Source organism: Crocodylus siamensis, chromosome 3, assembly GCF_052110815.1.
Source record: "Crocodylus siamensis isolate JL-2025a chromosome 3, ASM5211081v1, whole genome shotgun sequence".
In the NCBI taxonomy this organism is placed as follows: Eukaryota; Metazoa; Chordata; order Crocodylia; family Crocodylidae; genus Crocodylus; species Crocodylus siamensis.
The window spans coordinates 201,929,572-201,956,857 of NC_143397.1; the positions used below are offsets into that span (position 1 = coordinate 201,929,572).

General features: G+C 40.1%; 1 protein-coding gene across 1 annotated transcript in view; it reads left to right on the top strand.

The window, feature by feature from the left end:
• KCNB2 (potassium voltage-gated channel subfamily B member 2) overlaps positions 1-26,905 on the top strand; it is a 335,494-nt gene extending 308,589 nt beyond the window's left edge. Inside the window, exon 3 of the mRNA XM_090040169.1 lies at positions 14,976-26,905. Coding sequence (XP_089896295.1) covers positions 14,976-17,120 — 2,145 coding nt within the window. The 3' untranslated portion in view covers positions 17,121-26,905. The remainder of the gene's footprint in view (positions 1-14,975) is intronic.
• The last annotated feature ends 381 nt before the right edge of the window (positions 26,906-27,286 follow it).

Consider the following 27,286-nt stretch of genomic DNA (forward strand, 5'->3'; position numbering starts at 1 on the left):
GCCCTGTTACCAGTTCAGGGGAAACCTGATCCTAGCTCCTGTGGCTGGGAGCCCCACATACCCCTAGACCTGGGAGATCATGCCAGCAGGGATCTCCAAGGATCAGGGGTATGTGAAGCCCCTGAGCCTTGAGGATCATGGCTTCTGCAATCCCCTAGGCCCAGGGGTTTCACATGGGGCAGGGTGCACCCCTGTACCAGAGAGCTCCATTAGCTGGTGGAGCTTCTAGCCACAGGAGAGACCCTACTACGTGTGCAAATTAAAGCTCAATATAGCAACAAGCTGTAAAGTTAGTATATATTATAACTGGTTGGAGGTTTTTATGGCATTATAGCTCATATATCTGGTCTTAAGGTAACTGTACCATTAACCACTTCATTACATGATAACTCCAATAGTCCCAGAACTGGTCAACAGCTCATATAAGGGAATGCACTTCGATCAACCTTCCGAGAGCTCTTTGACAAAACAATCAGACGAACCGGTGAACAAGATACGCCAAATGAAGAACGGCTGGCGGGAAGATGTCTACAGGTGGCCAATCTGCTGACTGTGTCTCCTTGGTGTGCTCAGAGTTCTCCCCTTAATGCCGGAATCTGCTCTCATTTATAGTCAGCAATGACCAATCACCTGGTGTCTAAAGTGGGATGATTTTTTGACTGCCATTACAATTTTTCACCTGTGACCTAGATATATATTCAGTGACTTAGATACATATTCATTTGACCTAGATACATCAATTGACCCAGATACATCATTTGACCCAGATACATTATTCATTTGGCCCAGATACATCATTCATTTGGCTGCCCTCAGTGGGTTCAAAAGGTCAACCTTGTGACTAGCACCTGCAATACTCATGACTGCAGATCACAAGCTTCTAAGTGTGAAGAACAACTTTTAACCAACCCCAACTGTAATGCTACTTTCAGCAAAGAAATAAAGGCCACTAATATTGGGGGCGCTTTATGGTTTGCAATCCTACCAGATCTTTTGGTTTGCTGGCATCGGCACTCTAACTTGACAAATAAAATTCAAACATGACACGTATAAGCTCCAGATAATTGCTACTATAAGTAAGCAGGCCCTGCTGGAGGCCTTCTATGCTGGAGGTTAATGTCACTCTTAATGAATATCCCGTAAAGATCAATAAATACAATTCAAATTGAGTTCTTAAAAAAAGTTAATAGCAATGATTTTGGCAAAAGTGGATATGGAAAGGTCAGAAATTTTAATAGTGTCAATCAGGAAAGAGATAAAAAAAATATCAGAGAAGCTGTTTAGTGATCACACATGCTGTCAAGTCATTATCAGGCATGTGGCTGAAAGGGCAAAACAATAGAACTATGAGAGTGATTAAATTTATGTTGTTCTATTAAATCATTACCTTCACACCTATAGTATTTTTTTAAACTATACATTTTGTCCCAAACTGTGTGAACTACCACAGGAATCTCCACTCACACATTACGTTGGAGAGGGGAGGATTTCCTTTCCTGAAAGGAAATTCTAGGAGAGGAAGTGTTTTGGGGGCTGCCTGGGGCAGTAAAGTTCCACTAAAAATGGTTTACAGCAGAGGTGGATCAGGGCAGTCCTGTGCCCAGGGCACCACGAAGCACAAGGCAGCACCAGCTACAGTGTACCAATGACAGTGGTGTGGTCAGCCACTGCTGTGGTGGTTGCTGTTTTTGTGCTCTCCTCAAGAAAGGCTGCTGCCAATTGCTCTCTTTTAGTTATGCTGCTCTTCTGCTTGAATTGTAACACAGCAGATTGTGAAACCCCCATAACAGGAACAAAGCCATCCCCAATCCTGTCACCTCTGTGTCTAACAGTCAACTTCTGCCTTGACTCTGTTATTGCTGACAGGTGTGAGGGGGTGTCCTTGAACCGCTTCAGTGACTCCAAGGCTTGTAGTGTTCCCTTTTTGCTGCTCCAAATAGCAGTTTTTTTCTGTTGACAAAGCCAGAGCAGGCAGGCAAGATAGCTGATATCTTAACCATAACCATTCATTTCATCCAACATTTACTGGAGATTTTAACAGCTTGATCCAGAGCTGTTAATGTCAGTGGGAGTGTTTCCATTGGAGTTTGAACCAAGCACTAGGTGCATATCTTCTGTATTTCAGGGCAGATGCACATAGGGAGATGTGAGACCCAATGAATCCTAAAACACACTGACAAAGCAGACCAGAAACCTGCCCATAAGCTACAGGCTATGAATAGCTTTTCAAATACATATTAGGCTATTAGTGTTTCATTTTCTTCTTTTTATAAAGAAACCATTTAGAAGCTGATTAATCTACATGATTCTCTCTAAGCCAATGAGTGGTTAACATGAGGTCCATGAGCCCCTGCAGCTGCCTCTCCCACACTTTTAGGCTTGGCAGTGCTACACTTGCTAGCACTATGGCCGAAAGGGACTTGTTGGTCATGATTCACCACAAGACAAATATGAGCCACCAATACAATGTTGCAGCTGGTAAAATGAGCAAAACTCTGGCTTGCATCTATAGATGCTTCTCAAGCAAATCCCAGGATGTCATCCTCCTTCTGTACTCAGCCTTGGTGAGGCTGCAGCTGGAGTACTGCATCCAATTCTGGGTTCCACAATTTTAAAAGGATGTGGAGAAACTTGAGAGAGTCCAGAGGAGAGCCATACACATGATCAGAGGGCAGGAAAACAGGCCTTACAATGAGAGGCTGAGGTTTTTTTCCCCCAAAGTAGAGTACCATGCATTTTTCAGTGTTGAACAGCATCAGGTTTTTGTCCGCCCATTTTCTGAGCCCGTTAAGGTTGGCCTGGATCACCATCCTGTCCTCAGGTGTGGATGCTTTACCCCAAAGTTTGGTGTCATTGGCAAACTTGGCCAGTCCGCTTCTGATACCAATATCCACATCATTAATAAAGATGTTAAAAAGTATAGGCCCAAGGACAGAGTCTTGGGGTATCCCACTGGTCATGGTGCACCTTGATGATTTACTTCTGTCCACCACCACTCTCTGGGTCTGACCTCAGAGCCAATTCCTCAGCCATCAGACTGTGATGTGTTTGAGTTCACAGTTGGCCAATTTTTCCATGAGATGATCATGGGACACCAGATCAAAGGCTTTTTTAAAATCAAGATATATGATGTCAGTCTCTTCTCCCTTGTCCAGGTGATATGACACCTCATCATGGAAGGACATGAGATTAGTCAGGCAAGACCTACCCACAACAACCCTGTGCTGTCTGTCCCTCAGGATGTTGCTCTCAGCCAGTTTGCCAAGAGTGGTCTCTGATAATTTTTTCCAAGATCTTCCCCAGGATAGAGGTCAGGCTGATAGGCCTGTAGTTCCCCAGATAGACTTTCCTCCCTTTCTTGAAGATAGGTACCACATTGGCCTTCTTCCAATCTTTGGGCACTTCACCTGAGTGCCACAAGTTCTCAAAGATCCATGCCAGTAGCTGAGCTATTATGCCTGCCAGCTGTTTAAGTACCCTGAGGTATAAATTGTCTGGGCCAGCTGACTTGACGGTGTTCAGCCTCTCAAGGTGTTCCTTCACGTTGAAGTATAACAATTCTCCCTTGCCCTGGCTGTCCTGTACCGTATTAAGCAGGGCCGTCCCTTGGGACTGGTAAAAAACAGATGCAAAATACTGATTAAGCAGGTTGGCTTTTTTCTGGGCGTCAGTTGTGAGTTGTCCCATATAGTTTAGCAGGGGTCCAATGTTACCCTTGCTTTTCCTCCAGCTCCCCCCATGTCTCAAAAAGGACTTTTTATTGTTTCTGATATGTGTAGCCAGTTGGAGTTCAGTCCCAGCCTTGGCTTTCCTGGTTCACTCCCTACAGTTCTGAACAAGTGCAGAATACTTCACCTTTGAGGTGGATCCAGTCTTTCATCCTTTATAGGTCTTTCTTTTTAGACGTAGGAGGTCCACAAGTTCCCTGCAGAGCCAAGGGGCTGCTGTGCCCTTTTACTGCCTTTCCTCCAAGATGGGATAGACATTGCTTGTGCTTTCAGGGTCACTCCCTTGAGGAGCAGACACTCCTCCTGAACTCCCCTGCCCTTTGGGTTGTCAAGCAGCACTTTGCCTCTTGTCAGTCCATAGACTTATTGAATCAGATAGAGCTCGTCCATGCACACGAGGAAGCTTTGTTACTGTTAGGATTTGACCGAGTGCTCTTCCCACGAGAAGGCTGGGTAGTTGAAGTCTCCCATGACAACCATGCACCAGGAGCATGCAGCCTCAGCCAGTTCCTTGGTGAATTCCTGGTCGAGCTCTTGTTTCTGATTAGGAGGTCTATAGTAGTCTCCTACCATTGTGTCCCCTGTGCCATGTTCACCAGAGATTTTTACAGAGTCTCCAGTCATCCACCCTCGATGCTCATGTCAGCTTGCAGGGATGTGTAGCTTTCCTTGACATAGAGAGCTACACCCCCACCCCTTTTGTCTACATGATCTCTCCTGTACAAGGTATAGCTGTCTATACCTGCAGCCCAGTCATAGGTGGAGTCCCACCAGGTCTCCATTATCCCTATGAGATCATACTTATTCTTGTTTAGGAGGAGGACCAGTTCCTCCTGTTTGCTCCCCAAGCCCCTGACATTGGTGTACAGGCATGTAAGTGTCCAACTGGAGGCCCTAATCTTCCCTACACGTCATTCTGGGGCTGAGGTAGGGGTGGGTTCCCTTGAGTGTCTTAGCCTGCTGGATTTGCAAAAGTTGCCCAGTGGGCTTGCTGTGGCAGTAGTCCCCCCATCCCCCAGCAGGCTTAGTTTCAAGGACACAGGCAGTCCTCGACTTACAACATTTTGAGTTGCAATGTTTTGCACTTACAACATTTATAAATTGACACCCTGTTTCAACTTTATGACGTCCATTTCGACATTACAACGCTTGATCCCATGCGACGCCACACCAGCGAACCAGTTCACTGCATCACTCATCTCCCTAGAGAACATCTGTCCAAACTTCCTTGGGCACTTTCTTTAAGAAAGCAGACAAGACTCCAGAAAAACCTGCAGCCAAGACTCCTGAGAAGACTCCAGCCAAGAACCCTTCAAGGAGTCCAACCAAGAGCCTTTCAAAAAGTCCAGCAAAGTCACCTCAAAGAAGTCCTTCCAAATGAATATGATTGCTATTTAGAATATAAATATATTAATGTAGCTATATTATTCATCTATAATTGATCAAATGCAAAATTATGGGGTAGTTTTAGTGAAAATAGGGTATTGGGCCTTGGTTCAGGAACAAATCCCCCATTTATAACATTGTTTCTTATGAGAAAATTGGTTCTGAGTTACAAAGTTTTGACTTAAGACGTGGTTTTCAGGAACCAATTGTGTTGTAAGTCAGAAGACTGCCTGTACATATCTCTGTATGCAATGTATATCAGTGTAACTGAATGTGTTCAGATCCTGCAAAGATGCATGTATATACATATACTAATTTATGGTAATATCCATCTCGTTTGAGTGTATAGAAATATACACACACACATACAAATGCAGATATGCACAAATCAGCACAAGCCATGGACACCCCCCGTGGCATTGTGCAAACAGTCGTCCCCCCATTACACTGCATGTGTGTGAGCAGGTAACCTAAGCTCATCCTCCACTCCTTGGCCATGGGCTGCACTTCCTCCCTTTCTTCCCCTCTCACCCCATCCTCTGAATCAGGGCCGGAAGTGGATACCAGAGCAGGAAGGGGGAGCCTGTTGTCACTGGCTGCTGCTGCAGCCAAAGCAATATGGGAAATGGTGATTGAGCATCAGCTGGGTGGGAGTTCCAGCACCACAAACATATCACTCGCAGGCTGCCTATGGCCTGCAGGCATCCATGTGGAAAACCCTGTTTTATAGCATGTTTTATGCCTACACGGAATCCCCTGTAGTCCAGGAGTAGAATCCTTGTCTGCCGTGCAGGAAACCTGGGTTTGATTCCTGGATGTGTATGTAACCGCAGCCATTGAGGTGCTTAATGGTTAGATTCAGTCTGGCCTTTGGATTCTGTCTCAATAGTCTAAAGAAGAGATGAAGGTCTAGGCAGCCTCTGCTCCTCCATACTCCTGCCTAGGTGTATGTGTCAAAGGTCTGGAGTGATCTCTCTTGCATATACTACAATTCAGAAGAATTGATGGGTGCTTACTACCGTACATATACACACACTATAAAATATGTAGGTATCTATGCATATATTCTTAAACAGGAAGAATTGGAAGCCCTGGTATAATCACAGAAGCATGATGTAATTGGGTTAACTGAGACTTGGTGACAGAGAGCATTTATACACATACTTTTTTGCCTTGCACCATACTGGAGATCTGCCGCTTCAGAGCAGACTTGATTAACTGCGTCTGCTCTGCATGCAAGCTGACATGCACCGTGCTGCACCACGTACAATTGTATAAGCAGCAAAAAGCACATCAGCATGCAGAAAATGGCAGCAGTGTGCTTTTGAACTAAAACACCTCCAATGTGTTTTAGTTCAAAAGCTCATCACCACCATTTTCTTAGCACTGACATGCATTTTGCCACTTTTACAACTGCAAGCATCACAGTGCCTGGAGAAGCAGGCTGTGACAGCACAGGGCCAGGGTTTCAATGAAGACCAGCCCACACAGTGCTGACAGGGTGCACAGCTGGGTGGGAAGCTGCTCCAGGGCTGGGACCATGATTTTACAGCAGTGACAGTGTGATCCAGAGGCAGGGCATGCAGGCAGCAGATCGCAGCTCTGCCCCATTTCTGGCCCATCCTGTCTTCCCCACAAGATCCTGGCCCCAGCCCCAGAGCAGCCTCCTGCCCAGCCACACACCCTGTCAGCACTGCTTGTGTCAGTCTTCATGCAAACCCTGTCCCTGCGCTGTCACAGCCCCACTACTCCTACTAACTTATTAGTAGTCTAATAAAGGATTATGTAAACACAGCTGAAGTATTCAATTTCTTTTACCTCAATCTTTGTGAATAAGGTCAGGTGCCAGAGGATGAGTACAACTGGCAGCAAAAAAGAGGAAATATTCAACCCAGAGTAGGACAAGAACGGGTTAGAGTTTACTTTGAGAGGCTGGATGTTTCCAAGTCAGCAGGACTGAATGAGATCCAGTCTAGAGAGCTCAAGGAGTTGGCTGAGGTAATTGCAGAACCACTGACTATTTTTTCTGAGAACACTAGAAAAAATAGTCCCAGGTGAAGTCCCAGAGGACTGTGAAAGGGTAAACACAGTGCCCATCTTTAAAAAATGGAAGGAGGAGGATCTGGGGAATTACAATCCAGCCAATCTAACCTTAATAACTAGAAACATTATAGATTATGTCATTAAGGAATTTATTTCTAAGTATGTAGAGGATAACAAGGTAACTAGGAAGAGCCAAAAGGATTTGTCAAGAGCATGTCATGTTTCCTTCTACAACAAGGTAGTGGGCTTTGTGGGTGTTGGAAGAGTAGTTGGGTGTGGTATACCTCCACTTTAGCAATGTTTTCAACACAGTCTCCCATGACAGTCTCATGAGGTATTCTTTACATTCCTCATTAATATAAGGAAATGTGGTTTAAACAAATCTACTGTAAAATGGATGTGAATATGATAAACCTTGGATATATCAAGGTGAATGTGATATACCTTGACTTTAGCAATACAAAAAACTAGAACTCTTGGTTTCAAAATGATACCTTTTATTAGACCAAATGAAAATCAAAAGAAAATTGTCCTTTTCTGCAAGCAGTGCTTTTGGGGGAAAAGTATAGATGGTACCAGATGATAAAGAGTCCCCATTGGTAGGAAATAAACTTTATTTTTGCACAGAGGAAACTGGAGATGGAAGGCTGTCCCTCTGGGTCCATGAAAAGGACAGTTTTCTTGCGATTTTCCAGTGGGTTTAATAAAAGGTATCAAGAGCTCTAGTTTTTTGTATGTCTTTTTGTTTCAGGCCAGCACAGCTACCAAGTACACCCTTGACTTTAGCAAGGCTTTTGACAGTGTCTCCCATGACATTTTCATTTGTACACTACAGTTTTGGTGAAAGTGCTGTAAGGTGAATACATAACTGATTGGATCATTGTGGTCAACAAGTAGTCATCAATGAGTCAATGTTTAGTTGGAAGGAGGTATTGAGTGGGGTTCTCCAGGGAATCTGTCATGGGTCTGATACCATTTCATTTTTTCATTAATGATCTGGAGAATGCAACTGAGCAAATTTGCAGATGAGACCAAGTAAGGTGAAGTTGCAGACATTCTGAAAAATTGAATTAGGATTACTGAACAAATAATCCAAAATTAAATTCAATAATTACTAATGCAAAGTCCTGAACATAGGACAGAGCAATTAAAGGCACAAATACAAATTGGGGAACAACTGACTAGGCTTTGGTACTTCAGAAAAGGACTTGGAAATTATAGTAGATCACAAACTGAACATTAGTCAAAAGTGTGCTCTTGTTGCAAAAAAGCCAATAGCATACTGGGTTGTAGTAACAGGATTACCTACACGTCAAGGAAAGTTTTTCTTTCACTTTACTTAGCACTAGTCACCTCGAGTAATGTGTCCAGTTTTGTGACCACACTTCAAGAAAGACACAGACTAATAGGAAAGGGTCTATCAGATAGCAACAAAAATGATTAGAGGTCTGAGAAATATGATTTATCAAAAAAAGGTTGGAAGAACTTGGTTTATTTAGCCTAAAGAAGAGAAGACTTGAGACAGGATTTGACAACAGTCTTCAAGTACCTGAAGAGTGGTTATCAGGTGGATGGCAATAGACCTATTCTCTGAGATTGCTGGGGACAGGATAAGAAGTAACAAAATTGCAAGCAAAACAGTTGTATATTAGAAATAGTAAGTAGGAGGTGGTTAAGTGCTAAAACAAATTATCCAAAGAGATTGTGTAATCTTCATCACTGGAAGTTTTTAAGAGCGGGCTAGACAAACCTGATGGTTTGGCCAGGATGGTTTAGTCATGATTATCCTGCTTTGAGCAGGGAGTTGAGCTAGATGATTGGAGGTCCCATCCACACAGTTTTTTTAAATTCTATTATTCTTATACATGCACAAATACACACACACATAGTGATTTAAAGATATCTAAGAATTATGTTTAGATGTATATCCATTTTTGTACCTATCTCCATACATGGATCTTATACATATATCAAACATCATAAACTAAGATACATAGTCACATATCCCATTGAATTATTCATTGATACTGCATTAAGTCCAAATAAAAAATTGACTATAAGAAGAAATATTTTCTCCTGCGGTAATTTTGATCAACAAGAAGTTTCTTTGTACTTTTTCCTACATTTCTATACAACAGCCAAACTGTTTCTGTTACCGTGAGTAACTCTAACAAGAAAATTATATACAAGAAAAAACATATTTTCTTCCATACAGCATGCCCTGGAGTAAGATACATATCTTGACTCCATTCTTAATGTAGACATGCTAGTATCTTACTTTTCCTGTGAAGTAGTCCAAAACACTGGTCTTTGTAATATATGCTAAAGAAAGAAGCCACCAGTATCTTAAACTAAAATGCAAAAGAGATTTCTTATTATTAAAATTATGCAAGTTTAAATCATTTGTCTGGAAATATGGAGTAGTTCATTTTTTAGGAGAATACCATGTATGATGCACATTTTTTTTGTTATATTTGTTTCTCTATTCTAAGGTACATGCTCATTTAATATTTAACATGTGACCTGATCAGTAGGAATATTACTTGATCTCCAAATTAATCATAAGATTCAGGTTAGGCATTTGGGAATACAGCTCAGATTTGTTTCAAATATTTCCCTCGGTCAGTCTAAATTCCATGCAGCCATTTCAGCACTAAACCAAACAAGACAAACAGGCCTAGGAGAGGTGAAATGTAAGCTTAGCTACACAGTTAGCTACAAGGGAGCTTCAATTTGGCTCTGAACCGCTAACATATTTTCTGAAAGAGCTCTCATTTCCTTCATGTCACTTGCTTCCCTTCAGGGCTGGTCCACACTTAAAAGTTTCACCAGTAAAAGTATAGTAGTCAGAGGTTTGATATTTTTTTCCTTCTCTGAACAGCATGGCTACACTAGCAGAAGCACTAGAATAGACAGAGCTATACTACAAAAAAGCCCCTTGGCCAGTATTTGCAAATTCATTCAGGCAAATAATCAGTATACTGACAAAAACGTGTTTTAATAATGTAAGCAACAGCAAGAAGATTTGCCAGTGAAGTTCTACCAGTTAATCCTTTTATGAGCCACCGGTCTTTTTCATCATCTTCGTATAGTTGCTACTATTCTTACTTGTGCTCCCTTGCCAGCCGTTGCTTAATGACTTGGTAAATCTAATCAATTGCAATAATTTAAATATACTGTATGGAATGACGTGCACCTTTAATTACAGGGTAAAGTCCCAGTGAAATGAAAATTTGAGACCCTTACAGTGCAGGGAACCAAAACCATTTCCTTCTTACTAAAAATCACCAATAATACAAACAGGTATATACCCAACAACTGAACTGTAGTTCTACAGAATTTCAAGTCTATTATTACATGTACATTTCTAACGTTTTGTGAGACAGTTGGTGAGATCAGGATTAGCATGTTACCAGAAACTGACTCCAGAAATGAATGAGCCAAAGAAACAGTTTCTGTCACCTGGATAGCAATGTCTACACTGCACAGGAAGGTTGCATATTCAAGTTCTGTGAAAGCATCTGATCCATGTGCAATGCTTAGACTGTCTGAGACGGAAGTGCTATGTTCACTTTTCTCCAGATGTGATCTTTCAGTCTCTGGTGAATGTTTATGTAGAAACTAAAGATCCCATTTTGCATTTTTGAAAAGTTATTCTGTAGCTAAAACCAGTCCTATGGACAAGTCAGACAAATCTTCTGTTAGGCCAGGTACAAACATTACCTGCATAAGTGATCAGAAACTGGTCTCTACCTATAACAGAGCAGAAGTTCAGCATACAAAACCAGTTTATACCCATTACAGAACAGAAATTCAGCATACATCCTGAGCAGTGCTGAGCTGTGGGGTCACCATGGCTTGAAATGCTGTTGACTCTGGGACCAGCCCAATGAACTATGTGGTAAATCATGAACCTTTGGGTTTGGACTTGGCTGAGATCAAGGGAGACAAGGGGCATCTGAACCTGAGGCCTCCAGGCCTGGAGCTTGCATATTGGATGCCTTCCTGGATTTAGGGAGTATCCATAGCCTGAGACCAATAGATCATAGAATCATAGAAGTAGGGTCGGAAGGGACCTTGTAGATCTTCAAGTCCGACCCCCTGCCTGGGCGGGAGAAAAGACTGGACTCAGATGAGTCCAGCCAGGTAGTCATCAAGCCTCTTCTTAAAGATCCCCAGGGTAGGAGCCAGCACCACTTCCCTAGGAAGTTGGTTCCAGATCCTAGCCACCCTAACTGTGAAGTAGTTCTTGCAGATGTCTAATCTAAATCTACTCTCTAATAATTTGTGTCCATTGTTCCTTGTCATGCCAGGGGGCACTAGGGGAAACAGTGTCTCCCTTAAACCTTCTGGTCCCCCCTAGTGAGTTTACAGACAGTCACCAGATCTGGGAGGAAGGATACTTGTCTGGTGGTAGAGCCATGGAGACTTGACGACTGAGCTCTGCTGAGTCAAACTTTGGAATTTGTGTATTGGCCTTTGCCCAATTGTATCTGGAACCGATTTGGCCCTTAAAACAAAATATATTGAAAAAAAAAGTTTGTACTACACACAAATAGGTGCCAAAGTGCTGCTCAAAAATGTGCTCATCAAATATCTGTGCTAAAATTTGCAGCAGTGTCAAAAAAAGGTAATATATCAATTCTGGATAAACTAAGTGTATGGATAATATATACAAATTGTTACAGCCATCTTTAATTTCAAGGCTATGGTTTTCAAGTTTGCTACTTCCATGTGCTCAGGGAGAGCAGGGTCTGACAGTAAGGATAGGGGGAAGGGATGCCAGGGGATAAAGCTGGGAGAAGCAGAGAGCAAAGGGCTACCTGACCCTCCTTCCTTCCCAGATTTATTTTCCCTGCTGTAGCAATTGGATGGGAACACATTCACAGAAGACCTCTAATAATTAGATTCTATACTTGGAACATTATAACAAATTTATAAATTTCCCATATATAGAATCTAATTTGGGGGGGTCATCTTGTAATCAGGGCCATCTTCTATTTGAGTAAATATGGCACTTTTCTAAGCTACAAACCTTTTTCCAGTAAGAGTGGTATTGTAACAGCAGATGGGAATATTTCAGAATTTGAAGGGTAGGGCCATACTGTAATGTGATTGCTTAGGAAACCATTCCTTTGGTCCTGTGCTAGCTACAGGCTATAATTGCTTCCAGACTGCAATCCCAGGCTTATGCAAAGGTACCTAGTTCTGCAGTGTGATCCTGTTCATGTTCTCTTACCATCCTGGTAAGCTGCTCACTAATTTTGGCTTCTACTCCTCAAGGGGATAGTGGTGTGACTGCCTGTTGACAGCAGGACTCTAATAACATCCCAAAGAAATCTGCAGTAATGCCAAGAGCCCAGGTCCACCAGGGTACAGTTTCTTCACTCCTTCTGCTTAGACTGTAGGTAGGAAGAAGGACAGCTGCTTCAGGGTTCACTCAGTACAAATAGGTGGACGAGTTGTCCTAATAAAACAGCTACCACCAGAAGAAAGAGGTTTGATGGGGGCACTCAGAGGAAATACTACCCTGTTCAGGTTATTCCAAGGCATGGTACTTGGATCAGTGCTGTTCTATGTCTTCATCAGTGGCATGGAAAGCACTCTGTCCAAATTCTCAGATGATGCCGAATTACAGGGTAAAGTTAACACACTAGAGGATAGGGAACAAATCCAGGCAGATCTGGACAGGTTAAAACATGGGCGGAGCAGAATAGGATGCAGTTCAACAAGGACAAATACAAGGTGCTGCACCTAGGGAGAAGGAATCACCACCACGCTTACAGGGTGGGGGAAGACCTTCTCAGCAGCACGACAGTGGAAAGGGATCTCGGAGTCATTGCTGACACCAAGATGAACATGAGTCGTCAATGTGATGAAGCAATCAGTAAAGGTAACCACACTTTATCATGCATTAGCAGGTGCATGACAAACATGTCCAGGGAGGTGATACTTCCTCTTCATGCGGAATAGGTCAGGCAACAGTTGGAGTTCTGCATCCAGTTTTGGTTAGACATGAGGAAGAACTTTGCGGTAAGGATTGCCAAAACCTGGAATCGGCTTCCAATGGAGGTAGTGATCTTCCCTACCTTGGTGGTCTTTAAGAGGAGGCTAGACATGTACCTGGCTGGGGTCGTCTGCCTCCAGTGCTCTTTCCTGCCCAGGGCAGGTGGTCAGACTCAATGATCTGCTAAGGTCCCTTCCAGCCCAAACTTCTATTAATCTGTGAATCTATGAAAAAAGGGTTATGCTTTCTATGGTTATTCTAGATTATTTTGAGTTGAAAAAACTGGGAAAAATTCCCAGATCAGTGCTCAACCACATGTGAGTAGTGTACCTCACCTTCCTTGTCCAACCTGTATAAATAAAACATCACACCTCCTTTTCCCTCTTCCCTCCTGCTGTGCCTTTTTTTGTTTGTGGTTTTAGGGCTGATCCTGTTTTATGGTACAACAAGCCCATCTCTGGGAAAAATTAGTGTGCTTTTCAAAGCAGAAATTCGACCCAGGCTTCCACCTCTATTATCTCTATTGTGGTCATGCTCTGAGCATATTTGTTTATTTCACTGCCCATCTCTTTGTATATTAGAGTGCTTTTCTGTGCCTTAGTGTTTTTGGAAGAATACCAAACATCACAGGATGGTTTAATTGAGGTATTTCTGGGAAATGAGTGCAAATGGGGGGTTTTTTGTTTGTTTGTTTTTTGTCTGAGCCTAAATTAAACATTGAATTTAAAGCAGAAAACAATTCACCTAGTATTTCCAGTGGCAGCCTGGAGTTACTTAGGAGTTTTTAATGCTTTATTTCTTTTTCAAATAAAGCATATTCTATAAATATGTTTCTTACAACTGCAAACATTTCACAAATGATTTCAAGGCTGCCTGTATTTCTCTACATTACAAATAATTGACCTAAGTGCTAAAAATGTTAAATTCTATAATATGTTTAGTTCTTTTCTCATAATACTAGTTATCTGAAGGAAGAACAACCAGAAATTTCTGGCAAAATTAAATATTACTAGGCACTGAGATGGCCCACTTCTCATTAAAAGGCACCATGTTTCTTAAAATGTATCTCCTCAGACTGAAGCTAGGGCATTATGTGTAGAGGGCAACCATTTCTGGAATTTGTCCTTTACAATGATCAGCGAGAATCTGAATTTCTTCTTCATAATGCTTTGTGTAATGTCCAGCTTTACATCCAAGGTTTTGTTTAATTCACAGCCATTTCCTCATTTCATAAATGCCTCAAACTTTCATGGCTGTCAAAAAGATTCAAGAACAGACTGCCTTTTCTTTCCTCTTTTGGGCACCACTGAGCTCTAAATATATGTTTGATTTCATATGCAATAAAATGCCAGAAGTGATTTGTATGCTATGAATTATTAAGTTAAATAAACTGAATGATTAATTACACTGTGTAAAGTTTCAAATAATTAGTGTAATGCTGATTTTTTTAAATCCACATTTATATTGTTTGTATTATATATTCTGACATTTTCTATTCTTTACCAGTGAATTTATAGTAATACTGATTTTTTTATGGTGTATCAGCTGTTTCTTTTAATTTTAAAATTGTAGGTCAAACTGTACTCATTGACAGAAATAGTCCCACTGGAATCAGTCTAACATGAAGGACTCTGAATAAATTTAGTTAGAACTGGTTTACTTTGTAAAAATGAATTTTTTAAGGGGAAAAATGGGAATAGATTCATTTTATTTAGAACACAATACAGATTTTATGTTCTAAAAAAATCTATTTACAGATACACTTGTTTAAGCACTCATTTAACAAAAAAATTGTGTATTTTGTTTTGCAGATCTTGGCCATTGTATCCATTCTATTCATCGTACTGTCAACCATAGCTTTGTCTCTCAACACACTACCTGAGCTTCAAGAAACAGATGAATTCGGACAGCCAAATGACAATCCCCAGCTAGCACATGTCGAAGCTGTGTGTATTGCTTGGTTTACTATGGAGTACCTATTGCGCTTCCTGTCCTCACCAAATAAGTGGAAGTTCTTCAAAGGTCCATTAAATGTCATTGATTTGCTGGCCATCTTGCCATATTATGTCACCATTTTCCTCACAGAGTCCAACAAAAGTGTGTTGCAGTTCCAAAACGTCAGACGTGTGGTACAGATATTTCGCATTATGAGGATACTAAGGATCCTTAAACTTGCCCGACATTCAACAGGCCTTCAGTCTTTAGGTTTTACTCTTAGGCGGAGCTACAATGAATTGGGTTTATTGATATTATTTTTAGCAATGGGAATAATGATATTTTCAAGTCTTGTATTTTTTGCTGAAAAGGATGAAGATGCTACAAAGTTTACCAGTATCCCTGCATCATTTTGGTGGGCTACCATCACTATGACCACTGTAGGATATGGTGACATTTATCCTAAGACCTTACTAGGGAAAATAGTTGGAGGATTGTGCTGTATCGCCGGAGTGCTGGTAATAGCCCTGCCCATACCAATCATTGTGAATAATTTCTCTGAGTTTTACAAAGAGCAAAAACGGCAGGAGAAAGCAATTAAAAGAAGAGAAGCACTTGAGCGAGCAAAAAGAAATGGAAGCATCGTTTCCATGAACCTGAAAGATGCCTTCGCTCGAAGCATGGAACTGATTGATGTAGCAGTAGAACCAGGTAAGCCGGGAGAATCAGCCAATACAAAGGAAACACAGGATGACAACCACCTATCCCCCAGCCGGTGGAAGTGGGCGAGAAAAACAATATCTGAAACAAGTTCAAACAAGTCTTTTGAAAACAAATACCAGGAAGTTAGTCAACAAGACTCCCATGAGCAGTTAAACAATGCTGCAGCTTCTTCCAGCCCACAGCATCTGAGTGCTCAGAAACTGGAAATGTTATATAATGAAATTACTAAAACTCATTCTCAGCCTAATCTTAATGCTGGGTACCTAGATCAGCCAGAAAAACTACCTGAGTATGAAGAAGAAATAGAAATGGGAGAGGTTACCGGGCAGACAGATCAGTTACCAGCTGGACATACAGATATGATACCAGACATGAGAAGCACATCTAGTATTGATAGTTTTGCCAGTTGTGCAACCGACTTCACAGAAACAGAAAGATCTCCCCTCCCCATGTTCCCTGGCTCCCACCTGCAAATGAGATTCCCAACTGACTCTGCTAACACAGAAGACAACCAAAGAACAAAGAGTTCCCCATTTATATCACTCACAAGGGATATTACTTTTGACTATAATCCAATAGACACTGCTGTAAACAACAATGGCAGTGGTTCCCAAACTGTCCTGCATGGTCATCTGCATTTTGACAGTGCCATGGACAGCCCAAAAAGTTCTCTAAAAGGTAGCCATCCATTAAAATCTAGGTCCCTTAAAGTTAATTTTAAGGACAACAGAAGCAGTGCTCCACAGACTCCACCGAGCACTGCTAGGCCATTGCCAGTAACAGCAACAGCAGACTTTACACCGTCTACCCCACAGCATATCAGCACCATCCTTTTAGAAGAGAATTCACCTCAAGGCGAAAGGCCCATGCTCGGTGCTGATGCATCACTGTTTTGCCAGGGACTTCCTAAAAGATCCTCCCCTCTATTTCCCAAACAAAAGCTTTTCACCTTCCCTTCAAAAGAGAGGAGGAGCTTCACTGAAATAGACACCGGAGAAGATGAAGACTTTTTGGAATTACATGGTGTAAAACATGAAAAGCAGCAGGACATCAAGACAAATTGCTTGGGAGATAAACACAACAATGGCAAACATTTAACAGATGAGCCAAGAATCAGCACTTCTTCACCAAAAATCATTAGTCACAACTGTACTCAAGACATTTACCATACTGGGGGTGAAGGAAAGAAGGACAGTCAGCAAGAAGGTTACAAACTGGAAAATCATTTATTTGCCCCAGAAATTCATTCAAACCCAGGAGAAACTGGTTACTGTCCCACACGCGAAACCAGCATGTGACTAGTTACAAAAGCAATAAAAAAAACTGTTCTTAAAACAGTTAGTAATGCCTGTGAGCTAAAACAAGAAAAGCCTAAAAAAGTGCATAAAATGTTATTTTTGCATGGCATGAAGAGTTGTTTAGTTTAAGTACTGTTTAATTAAAGAGTTCAAGACTGCTTTTTTGTAACAAATTCAAAAAAAAGGAAAAAATGACTCAAGAACCATGAATAAAATAAAGAAAGCTCCGTTAGGAGCCAGTGTTCTGCAACGTCTGACATTTTTTATCCTTTCACATATGATTATAGACAAATTTTAAACCCGTTTAACTTTTTTTGGTTTTTTTGGTTACAGTGAATTTTAGAATTTGCACATGAAAGGATGAAATGTCACTGCATGCATTCATAATGATGTGAAACAAGGTGCTTTGAGCTTGCAAAATGCATATAGTTGTAAATAGTTTGGGGTCGGGGGGGGAAAGCTACTATTAACAAGGAACAATGGAAAATAAGTTTCCTGGGACACAGGTACTTCCTTCACAGAACACTGTCTGGAGGTTTTGTATAGACTTATGTTGCAAAATTGCAACTTCTACTTAAAGCATCTCACAAATCTTGCTTTCTGTTAAAAAGCTCATGAGTATATCTGTTGTTTAAGGAAGGACAGTATTTTTAGTTTATCTATGCTGTAAATCATAGTATTTTTTTATTTGCCTAACCTTCATCATTGCATTTGTAATTTAAATGACAATTCTCTGAGAAAAAGCAGATTTAATGACCAGAACTTGTAGCATTTGATATTTTATATAACGATTGCCAAAATTTCATGACTTATGACATCACCCATCATTAAATGAAAATGCAAAACAAAAAATATTTATATGGCAATAAATAGTGCCAAATAATCAACTGGAGAGAAACTTTATGTAGTCAAAAAATTCTAATGCTCTTAATATATTTCCTTTAAATTCTTACTTTGTTCCCATCCTTTCTCTTTCAATTGGCTGATATTTGGTTCTGACAACCTGCTGAAGGTCCTGTTATGGTATATTTTCCCGTTAGCCTTTAATCTTTTCTTTATACATAGTATCTATTTTTCGTCTGAAGGGCAGTTGAGCAACGGTCTCAAGGGCTGAGGCCACTGGCACTCCATAGCTCAACCAAAAACATTTGATTATAGGAAAGCATGAGTCATTCCATTCTCCCATGCCAAAGCATCTTGTTTTTATGGTATTCCAAGGCCTTTGCTCACTATTGTGAGATCATTATCAAACCATCAAACTCCTGAATGAACAAAGTTATTCATTTTTCCTGGGCACCAATATATATAGTTTGTGTTATAAGGCACCCTGTCAATTTGTTCAATTACTTGAATAACATAGATCAATGTTTCAATTCATAAATCCCTAGAGTAATTCTGATGAAAAAGCAGATTCACAATGTACATCAGCTTTGTAATATTCTTTCCTTTTGAGACACCACACACACACATATATATATATATATATATATATGTCAAAGGGAGAGCGTATTTCAAAGCTTACATATATAAATATGTATTCACTTTTATTGTTCCCTCTGATTTCTGCTGAAATATCCTAATTCTCAATTAAATCAGTTTTACATCAGGCTGGCCAGATCCTTACCTAAGAGGAAGAATTGTTCAGTAGTCAAGGAGTTTGCCTAATATTTAAAAAAACACACAACTTTACATCCTTACTCTGCTACAGACTTCAGGCAAATTGCAGCCCCTCTGTCCTCAGTTCCCATTAGCCAAACAGAGAAAACAATCTTCATGGGGGGATTGGAAGAATAAGTAAATTTGAGTTGGTCAGGCACTAGGGCCGTATGGTAATGAAAGCTTTAGAACTGTTTTAGATTGAGTTGGCATAGAATAGCACAGCTCTACTAATTGCAGTGGAGGTAGTCCAGGTTATACAAGGTATAATAATGTGTATTCAAGTCACTGGACCAAATTAAAGCACAGTGTAGTTTCTTGGTTTAAAAAACTAAGTAAATCAGCGATTCTCTACCAGGACACCATGGAGGGTGCTGCTGGGTGAGAGGAGGTAAGTAATATAAGTGCAGGCTTTTCACTGCCAGCTGCTCCTCCTCCCACCCACTCACTATTCCTCCCCCTCTTCAAGCAGGTAAGCACTGTAACAAATACATTAGTTTTTTATATGGGGTGCTACTCAATTCACAAAAGTTCAAAGTGGGGGAGGGGTGCCATAAGATTAAAAAACTTGAGAGCCACTGATTTAAATGTTTGTCTCCTAAAGAATTTTTTCCTGACCAAGTTTCTTTTGTGGTTTGAAACTTAGAAGTACGATGTCATTTCTTCAAAGCAGTGTCTGGTCATTAATTTGCAAAATAACAAAGCATTTTTGTCCGTAGTTGCAGTCCAGGTAATTCTGTTGCTACATAGGAGTTTTTCTGTCTATGGCACTCTGCTTAACTTCATGTCTCTCAGCTCCAAAACTTAGCTCCTGAGTGGTTTGTAGTCATTAATTTTCTGTCTTTATTTTTAGTGCTTTGGGTAGAGATTTTTGGTGACTCAGGCTTAATACCAGTCAATTTTAATATGCCTGAAGTATTCATCTCTGTTTTCTATGTACATCTTTATGAAATTACCCTGATCCTGTTTTCCTCTGTTCCAGGCAACTAAATAAAGACCAGATAAAATTCAACTAGGACCTGGTTCCATAGTCTGGGCACAGAGAAAACTCCTATTGAAAATAATGACCCTAAGGCCTAGGGTCTTGCTCCTGCAACGTGCTCCATTTACATTCCTCTTCCACCTGCTAAAGTCCCCCTGAAGTCAGTAGCTCTCTGTAGAAGGGCAGGAATCTGACCAAGGGTAGTTCGTTTTAGGACTGGAACTTTAAATCTACCCTATGCCAAATCAGTTCTCTCTCAAGACCTGAATTGCCCCCAGTCAAATCACTGGAAATCCCAGTGGGGGTAGAATCAAGTCCTCAATTCTTGTGTTGACAGATTCCCAGAGAAACTAATGGGAGTTTGTCCAAATACGAAGTGAATAAAACTTGAGTAAGGACTTCAACATTTGGCCCCCAGAAAAATCAATGGGAGCTTTGACTGAGTAAAAATTGCAAGATCAGGCCCTTACTGACTGCTGTTTGAAACACTTTTAGAGAAGCAAAGCTCCTTGGAATCAGGAAAACCAAATGAAATTCTCCATATTAAAAGTCAAAACAATTTAGAAATCTTGAGGTCAGGAGGATCAGACTTTAGAAATGTCTTTTTGTAAGAATCTGTTTCACTTGATTTCATATAGTTTTGATCATCCTGACTAATATTTCCAGGAAATCAGTTTAGATAGATGGCATTTCCAGTCTCGACAACAAACAAAGGACCCAGTCCTGAATACAAAACTAAAGCAAAACTCCTTCAAATATTTATCTGAGTAAGGACTGTAGGGCTGAGCCTATCATTTGTTGCAACAGGAAATATCAGACGGGTAGCCTTGGATGATTTAATTTAGGAAAAACATCAGTCTGCATTAAAATTATGTAAAATCAAGGCCCCAGAGTCATTTCAGACTCAGTCCTGCTCTCATTCACTGTCCATTTCTACAGGAAGAGACCTTTTAGAGTCTGGGGGCCAAACTCCAACAGTAGTATAAATCCAGAGGAACTCTACTTATCTGGAATTATACCAGATTTACTCCCCCCATATAACTGAGGCTGGACTCTGGCTCTTAGCATTACTGGAAAATTGAGTTAACTTATTAAGAGGATATTGAAGCTGGCCTGATAAAGATAGCATAGTTCAGCCCTAATAGGTTACATGTCTATTTTTATTAATATGTAATTTTTGCTGTGTTGGAAATGAAGTAGTTTAATACCTGTCATATTTTCTCACATACAACATGCATGTTTTTTCCCCAAAAAATAGCTGCTGGAAATTGGAGTGCACATTATATGTGAGGAAAGGGACAAGAGCAGTTTCTGCTGCTTATGGGTGAAATTAAAAGTAAAATCTGCATTGATGGTCCACAGGGAGCAGAACAGTGAGCAGGCTCAGCTGCCTAGCAGCTGCTACTACTCAATTACTACAAGTAAAGATCTTGTTTCTTCATCCTGCCTTTTAAGATAAACTGTGTATTATATTCTGGGGCATGTTTTATGTGAGAAAATATGGCATTTTAAAATTAAAAATAGCAGAAAGATGCTTTGCTTTTAAAATAGCCACCAAAGGCCCAGCAAGAAGTGTTAATGCAGCAAAGGGGAAAAAAGCCAAGAAGCTGTAAGTAAACAAGGCACAATTTAAAGTAATATATGCACACATTTGTATACATACAGAATGAAGGAAATACTGGGTTCAGCTACACAGGCAATTAATGCTAAACAATACATTCTGGAACAGTGTGAGCCAAAGTAAAGTGTTCCTGGGCACAGCATCTACACATGCTCCTAGGACAGCAGTGATTTGAGTTGGGGCAGAGCAGGCTTCCAGCTGGCAGACCATTAATTCACAAAATAACAAAGCATTTTTCTCCATAGTTGCAGTCCAGATAACTCCATTGCTACATAGGATTTTTTTCTACCTCTATGGCACTCTGTTTAACTTTATGTCTCGCAGTTCGAAGGGCAATTTTCATTGGCAGTCACCATCTACACGTGCATTTCAGTGCAGTAAATTACCCTGCTGTAAGATAGTACTGTTCCCAACAGTACTATCTTACAGCAGAGTTACTTAGTTTACTGCACCCTAATACCGGTGCACATGTAGACAGTGACATTTTACTGCCTAGCTAATTAGTCTACTTTGCAGTAAAGCTCACATGTAGATGCACCCACTAATATGAATTCAGCATTAAAACTCATCTTCCAACCCTAACTCACCTACTTCATTTGTACAGCAGTTCTTTTGATCTCTACCAATAGTCTCAGACATGCTGCAACCAACCTAGACTGTCTATCTGAGTCTTTACACTGTACCCATCACTATAGTATCTGGATACCTTTCTAAAAATAAATATACCATGTAGCATCATAGAATCACAGATTTGGCAGGGACACAGAGGGTCATTATGCCAACTCTTTGTACAGATGCAACATTCACTTGCTAAACCAGGGGTGGCCTGCAGCATGCATGCTATAGGTGGCAAATGTGGCATGCAGCAGACCAGAGAAGAGACAAGCAGCACAGTGGCAGGTAGGGCAGGGAGTTTAAAACAGATTAGGAGATTGAGCAGAGACCACAGGCAGGAAGCAAAGCAGCATAGGCAGGGAGCACAGGGCAGAGTGCAGAAAGCAGAGTAGTCAATTTGGCAGGGGAAAGGGATCATAGGAGCATTCAAGGAAGGTATTAGGCTGATTTGTGGCACACCTGTCAGAAAGATTGGCCCCATTAGTCTAAACCAGGGGTAGGCAACGTTTTTTGGCTGGAGTGCCAAAAAAGACACAATATCTACCTTGGAAAGTGCCGGAGTGCCAACATGCCAGAGCCTGGAGCAGCTGTTTGCAGCCTCCCAGCTGCAGCCAGCCCACAGAACCCCGTCTGCTTGCAGCAGGGCTTGCAGCCTCCCAGCCACCTGCTGGGAGCAGCCTGGGCTCTGTGGCTGGCAGCAGCTGCTTAGAGCCTGGGCTGGCAGTGATGTGGCAAACAAAATGGCCTTGCATGCCATACTCGGTACACATGCTGGGGGTTACTGATCCCTGGTCTAAACCATGCCGGTTTTTTGGGGTTGTTGTTTTGTTTTTGTTTTTTGGGGGGGGATATGGAAATTAGGTCTAAACAATCCTGTAATTGCCCAGCCTTTTCCTGAAAACTTCCATTGCAAAAAGTTCCAGGACTTCTCTAGCCAGCTTGTTGCAGCATCCTACTGTTCCTACAGTGAGCAGGTTTTTCCTAAAATGTGACCTGTGGGAAAACAGAACCATCTTTTTTATGTCAGCATTTCCAGTGCTTGAAACTGCTGTTATATTCCTCCCCTTATTCTCCTTTTCTTCTAAAATAAGTATGTTGAATTCCTTCATACTTTTTACATGCATCTTGTATTCCAACTCCTTAATCACTTTCATGGCTCCAGATCTGTCCATCACTGTTGCTGTATCCCAAAGAAGAGTGGCAGAGGAGAACCAAAGATAATCAATGAGGAGATTACAGAGTGATACTTCTTATATTTCAGAAAAGTATTCAGATACTGTTATGATAAGTGTGATGTAAATGTCTAGGTAGAAAATAGTATTTTTCCCCATTCTAAGAGTAGTTTCCTTAATAAATAATAGTGAATATATAATGAATATCTTCATTAGGGTCAATTCCATAAAAATAAATAGTGTGTATGTATGTATATATACACAATTAAGATGTATGTATCTTAAAGTAACTTACATATATGCATGCGTACACTGATGCATCATTAAAAATTAAATAACTCCCCATTCAAGCTAATGGGAAATTTATATGATTTTTATTATTATTATTGATTCAGCAAATTTGTCATGAAGGAAAGAATCTTAAGTTCTGTCTTGCAAACAATAAGAATCATAGTTATTAAGTCCCTAGTAGAAGGAATTTAACTTTCATGCTGTATTTAGTGAAGAACCATTTTAATGTCTTCAGTAAGGCGCTGAAGACAAAGTTGATTATTCTGAAAAATTCTGAGCCAATATGCTTACTTTTCCTAGGTCCTTACTAGAAGCAATTGTAGATAATTGTTGAATTGTATTAAAAGATTCGGCAATATAAATGTGGATGTTTCTTCCTTGCCTGTGAACCAAAGGAAATCAACCAAGTACTATATCCTGGTTTAAACCCCACTTTAAAAAAAATCAAGGGTTCTAATGGAAGTCACCTGTTCTGAGAGATTATTCCATTAGCTGCTCCATTTATTTGCTTACAGAAATGAAATTAGATACCAACAATAGTTGGTGATATATACTGCAGTACAGAACTCTAGAATAGCATTTTGGACAGTCATCTCAGCCCAGAGAACATGGTCATACTATATGAGATGTAAGACCTGCTGCAAAGGGGGAGTTAAGGATGGAGTGACAGACAAGTCTCTGTGTCTCTTGCAGGTTTAAATAAAATCTTTGGAAAATATAGTGCCATTGATATTTAAATAGGCTTGCCCATTAACTTCAATGGAGGCTTCTTCTAAAAATTTGTGGTAACAAAATACAACCCTGTAGCGTTACTTTAATGATGTTGTTTGGTACTTTAAAGTCCTTAATGGTCACGTGTACACAAGACACTGACTGCCCAGTCATCACGCTTCTTGCCACATAATGCTACTGCGCAGTAGTCACAGGCAGCATCTCATGTAGACACAGCTTATGAAGTATAATAGACACCCATGCTGATCCCTTTGTAGAGCTGGGGACTAATACAGCAATGATTATTGTTCTTTTTTTTTTAGAGACTACTATGTGAATTAATTTAATCTCCATTCAAAATGAAGCAATATGCTGCCCAGGCCTCCAAATTAAATTTCCCAGAGTGGTGTCATCCCTCTACATTCTTGGCTACACATTGTTTTTACTTTTAGGGTTAATGTACACTCTCATAAAATCTCTGTTGATCAATTGAGTTCAGTAGGCTAAATTATCTCTTCAAGTAAGCCCTTAGATCCCCCACACCTCAATGGGAGGCATGCAGACGTATCAGAAGAACATATTTGGTTCATCATGATTGCAAAGGCAAGATAATTGTCTTTAGTTACAGTATCTTCAATAGCGACTGTACAAAAATGGACCAGAAGTGCTAGAGTAATGCAGCAATATTGTCAAAAAGGTCATGACTGTTCAAGCATGTGCATCTGTGAACCCTGCTTTCCCTCAGTTTGAAAAGATAGCTGCATGCAACCATCATGTTTCAGGAATGTATCCAATCCTGCAGTCCTTGTCTAAATGCCATTACTCGATGTCAGTAGTATTACTTGTATACATAAAAAGAGCAGAATGTGACTCTGAAGCTGGAGAGCTCAGTGACCTTTTATCTTAGTTATGCCAAGTCAGATAAATCATGGAAGATGTTGTCCAGTCTGACATCAACTAATTGCTGGATCCTTTGATAACTGTGGTTAGCATTTTGGGTTTGATTGTCCAGTATTGTGTGCCTTTTGTAGTCATTTACACTTCTGTAAAAGTGTAAACAGTTACTAAAAGCACAGTGGGACTGAATCTGCTCCTACTCTAGGATGAAGTCAGTAAAGTTATATAAGCATAAAACCAGCATGTAGAGCATGTCTTTCAATGGCCCTATTTCTGATTTACACCAATGTGAGTAAAAGGAGAGTCAGACCTGTGCACATTGCTACGCGAAGTGCTAGGTAACCCAGGCTTCAGACTACATATTTGTGCCCATCTGAAATGAGTGCGCTGTAACTTCTTCCCATTTAGGCCATTAACTGAAATCGATTTTTTTGCTTTTTAGATCTTAATGTGTTTCAGTTGTTTTGCTCTCAGGCAAAACTCTCATAACTATCCTGCACAAGAGAAAATAACTATTTCTTATTTTATTTTTTTACAATTACAATGAGACATTTATTTTATGCTGATACTTGAACTTTATGTTCACTAAGATTGCATCTCAGTGTGGGTTGGGGAAATAAAACTTTTATGCCTGTTCTTGCAGTCCTTAAAGAGAAACCCAATGGGAATTTTGCCTCTATAGAGCTAAGGGAGTGAGCAATTTATTATGGCTTTAGGCAAAGTGAAAAGTGTCTAACACATGTTGCAAAAGGAAAAAGGCTCATTGGGGACAATCCTGAGCACTTTACCTAGGAAGCAGAGTTTTGGATTTATACCTCTACATTTTCAATGAGTTATGCAGAGTGTTAACCATGTAACTCCTATTAATGTTAAGGGGAGTTACAGATAAAATGAAATATTTAGGGATTAGTATACAAGCAAGCTGACAATTGTATACATAGCCTGTTAATTTAAGATCATTGTAAATATCAACTAAAATATTTACTATTTTATGTTTATAAGTTTACTGTTTTAGTTTCATAGGTCCAGTAGCATGAAATATCATTAGTTTTATTGAGTTTAATGAACTTTTACTTTGTATTCCTCTGTGAATGCTCTGAATGCTGCAGAAAAAAAAGCACAACAGTATTTTTCAAGTTCTCTTGGCACATTAGCAGTGTCTTCACTATTGTTCAATTCTACAGGATTAGCAGCATTTCATTGTAAAATGCTACATTAACAACATATCTCCTTTCAAAGAATCTGACATTAGAAGATAAAAGTGTATGTGATAAGTCTTGTCTAATCTCATTCATCTGCCTTTACAAAATGCCCCAAACATGTGGGAGATTTGCTGCTTTTTGCTTTACATATTGTTTGTCTATGGGGCAGGGTTGGGAAATATAACGTAGGGCATTTTGCAATGGTAATTGCATCAAACATGCTTTGTTTCATTATTATTATTATTATATTTATTAGAAACGATTTTATTTCATTTCTTTCTATAGATAATACTATTTAATAATAGTTTATTTTTTTTCAGCTATCCATCTTACACCATTAGTATGATAACTCCTCACATTTAATAGTGTTCGTATCAGTGTCTCCATATCAGCCGCATTTTAACTTCATAAAAAGGAAATGTGATTTTTTTTTGTTACACTAGATTTTGCTAATCAACTAAATATTTCTGCTCCAACCAACATAATATGCATGTAGTAGTCTGTGCAACTGTTCAACATCAAAATACCTGTTTAATTTATGTCAAATGTCTGTAAAATGATGGCATTGTTCTCCATTTCAGTCTGATAGAACAAGCAGGATAGTAAATAAATGTGTAAATGAATCATCTGTGTCTCATTTCAGTTCTCTGCATGAAACCACTTTACATTACATGACATACACACCAAAATAATAATCCATAATGTCTTTAGATTTCATTATAAATGGTATTACACAGGGAGTTCTGACAGAAAACCTGTAAGGAAAGAAATTATAATATGACTATGCAAATAAAGTCAGAATCCATTATTTTTCAAAGAAAAGAAAAATACAGTGCTTCTAAGCTGTTTGTTTTTTCTGTAAGATTACTAATAACACTGTTAACCCAATGCAAGAAGGAAGGGGGTTTTTTTGGTGATATCTTTTAATGAACTAACTGTATATCTGGGAGGGATGTTAGACTTATGGGCACAAAGTACCCTTCTTCAGGTCAAGGGCATAGACAAAGTACTTCAAAGTA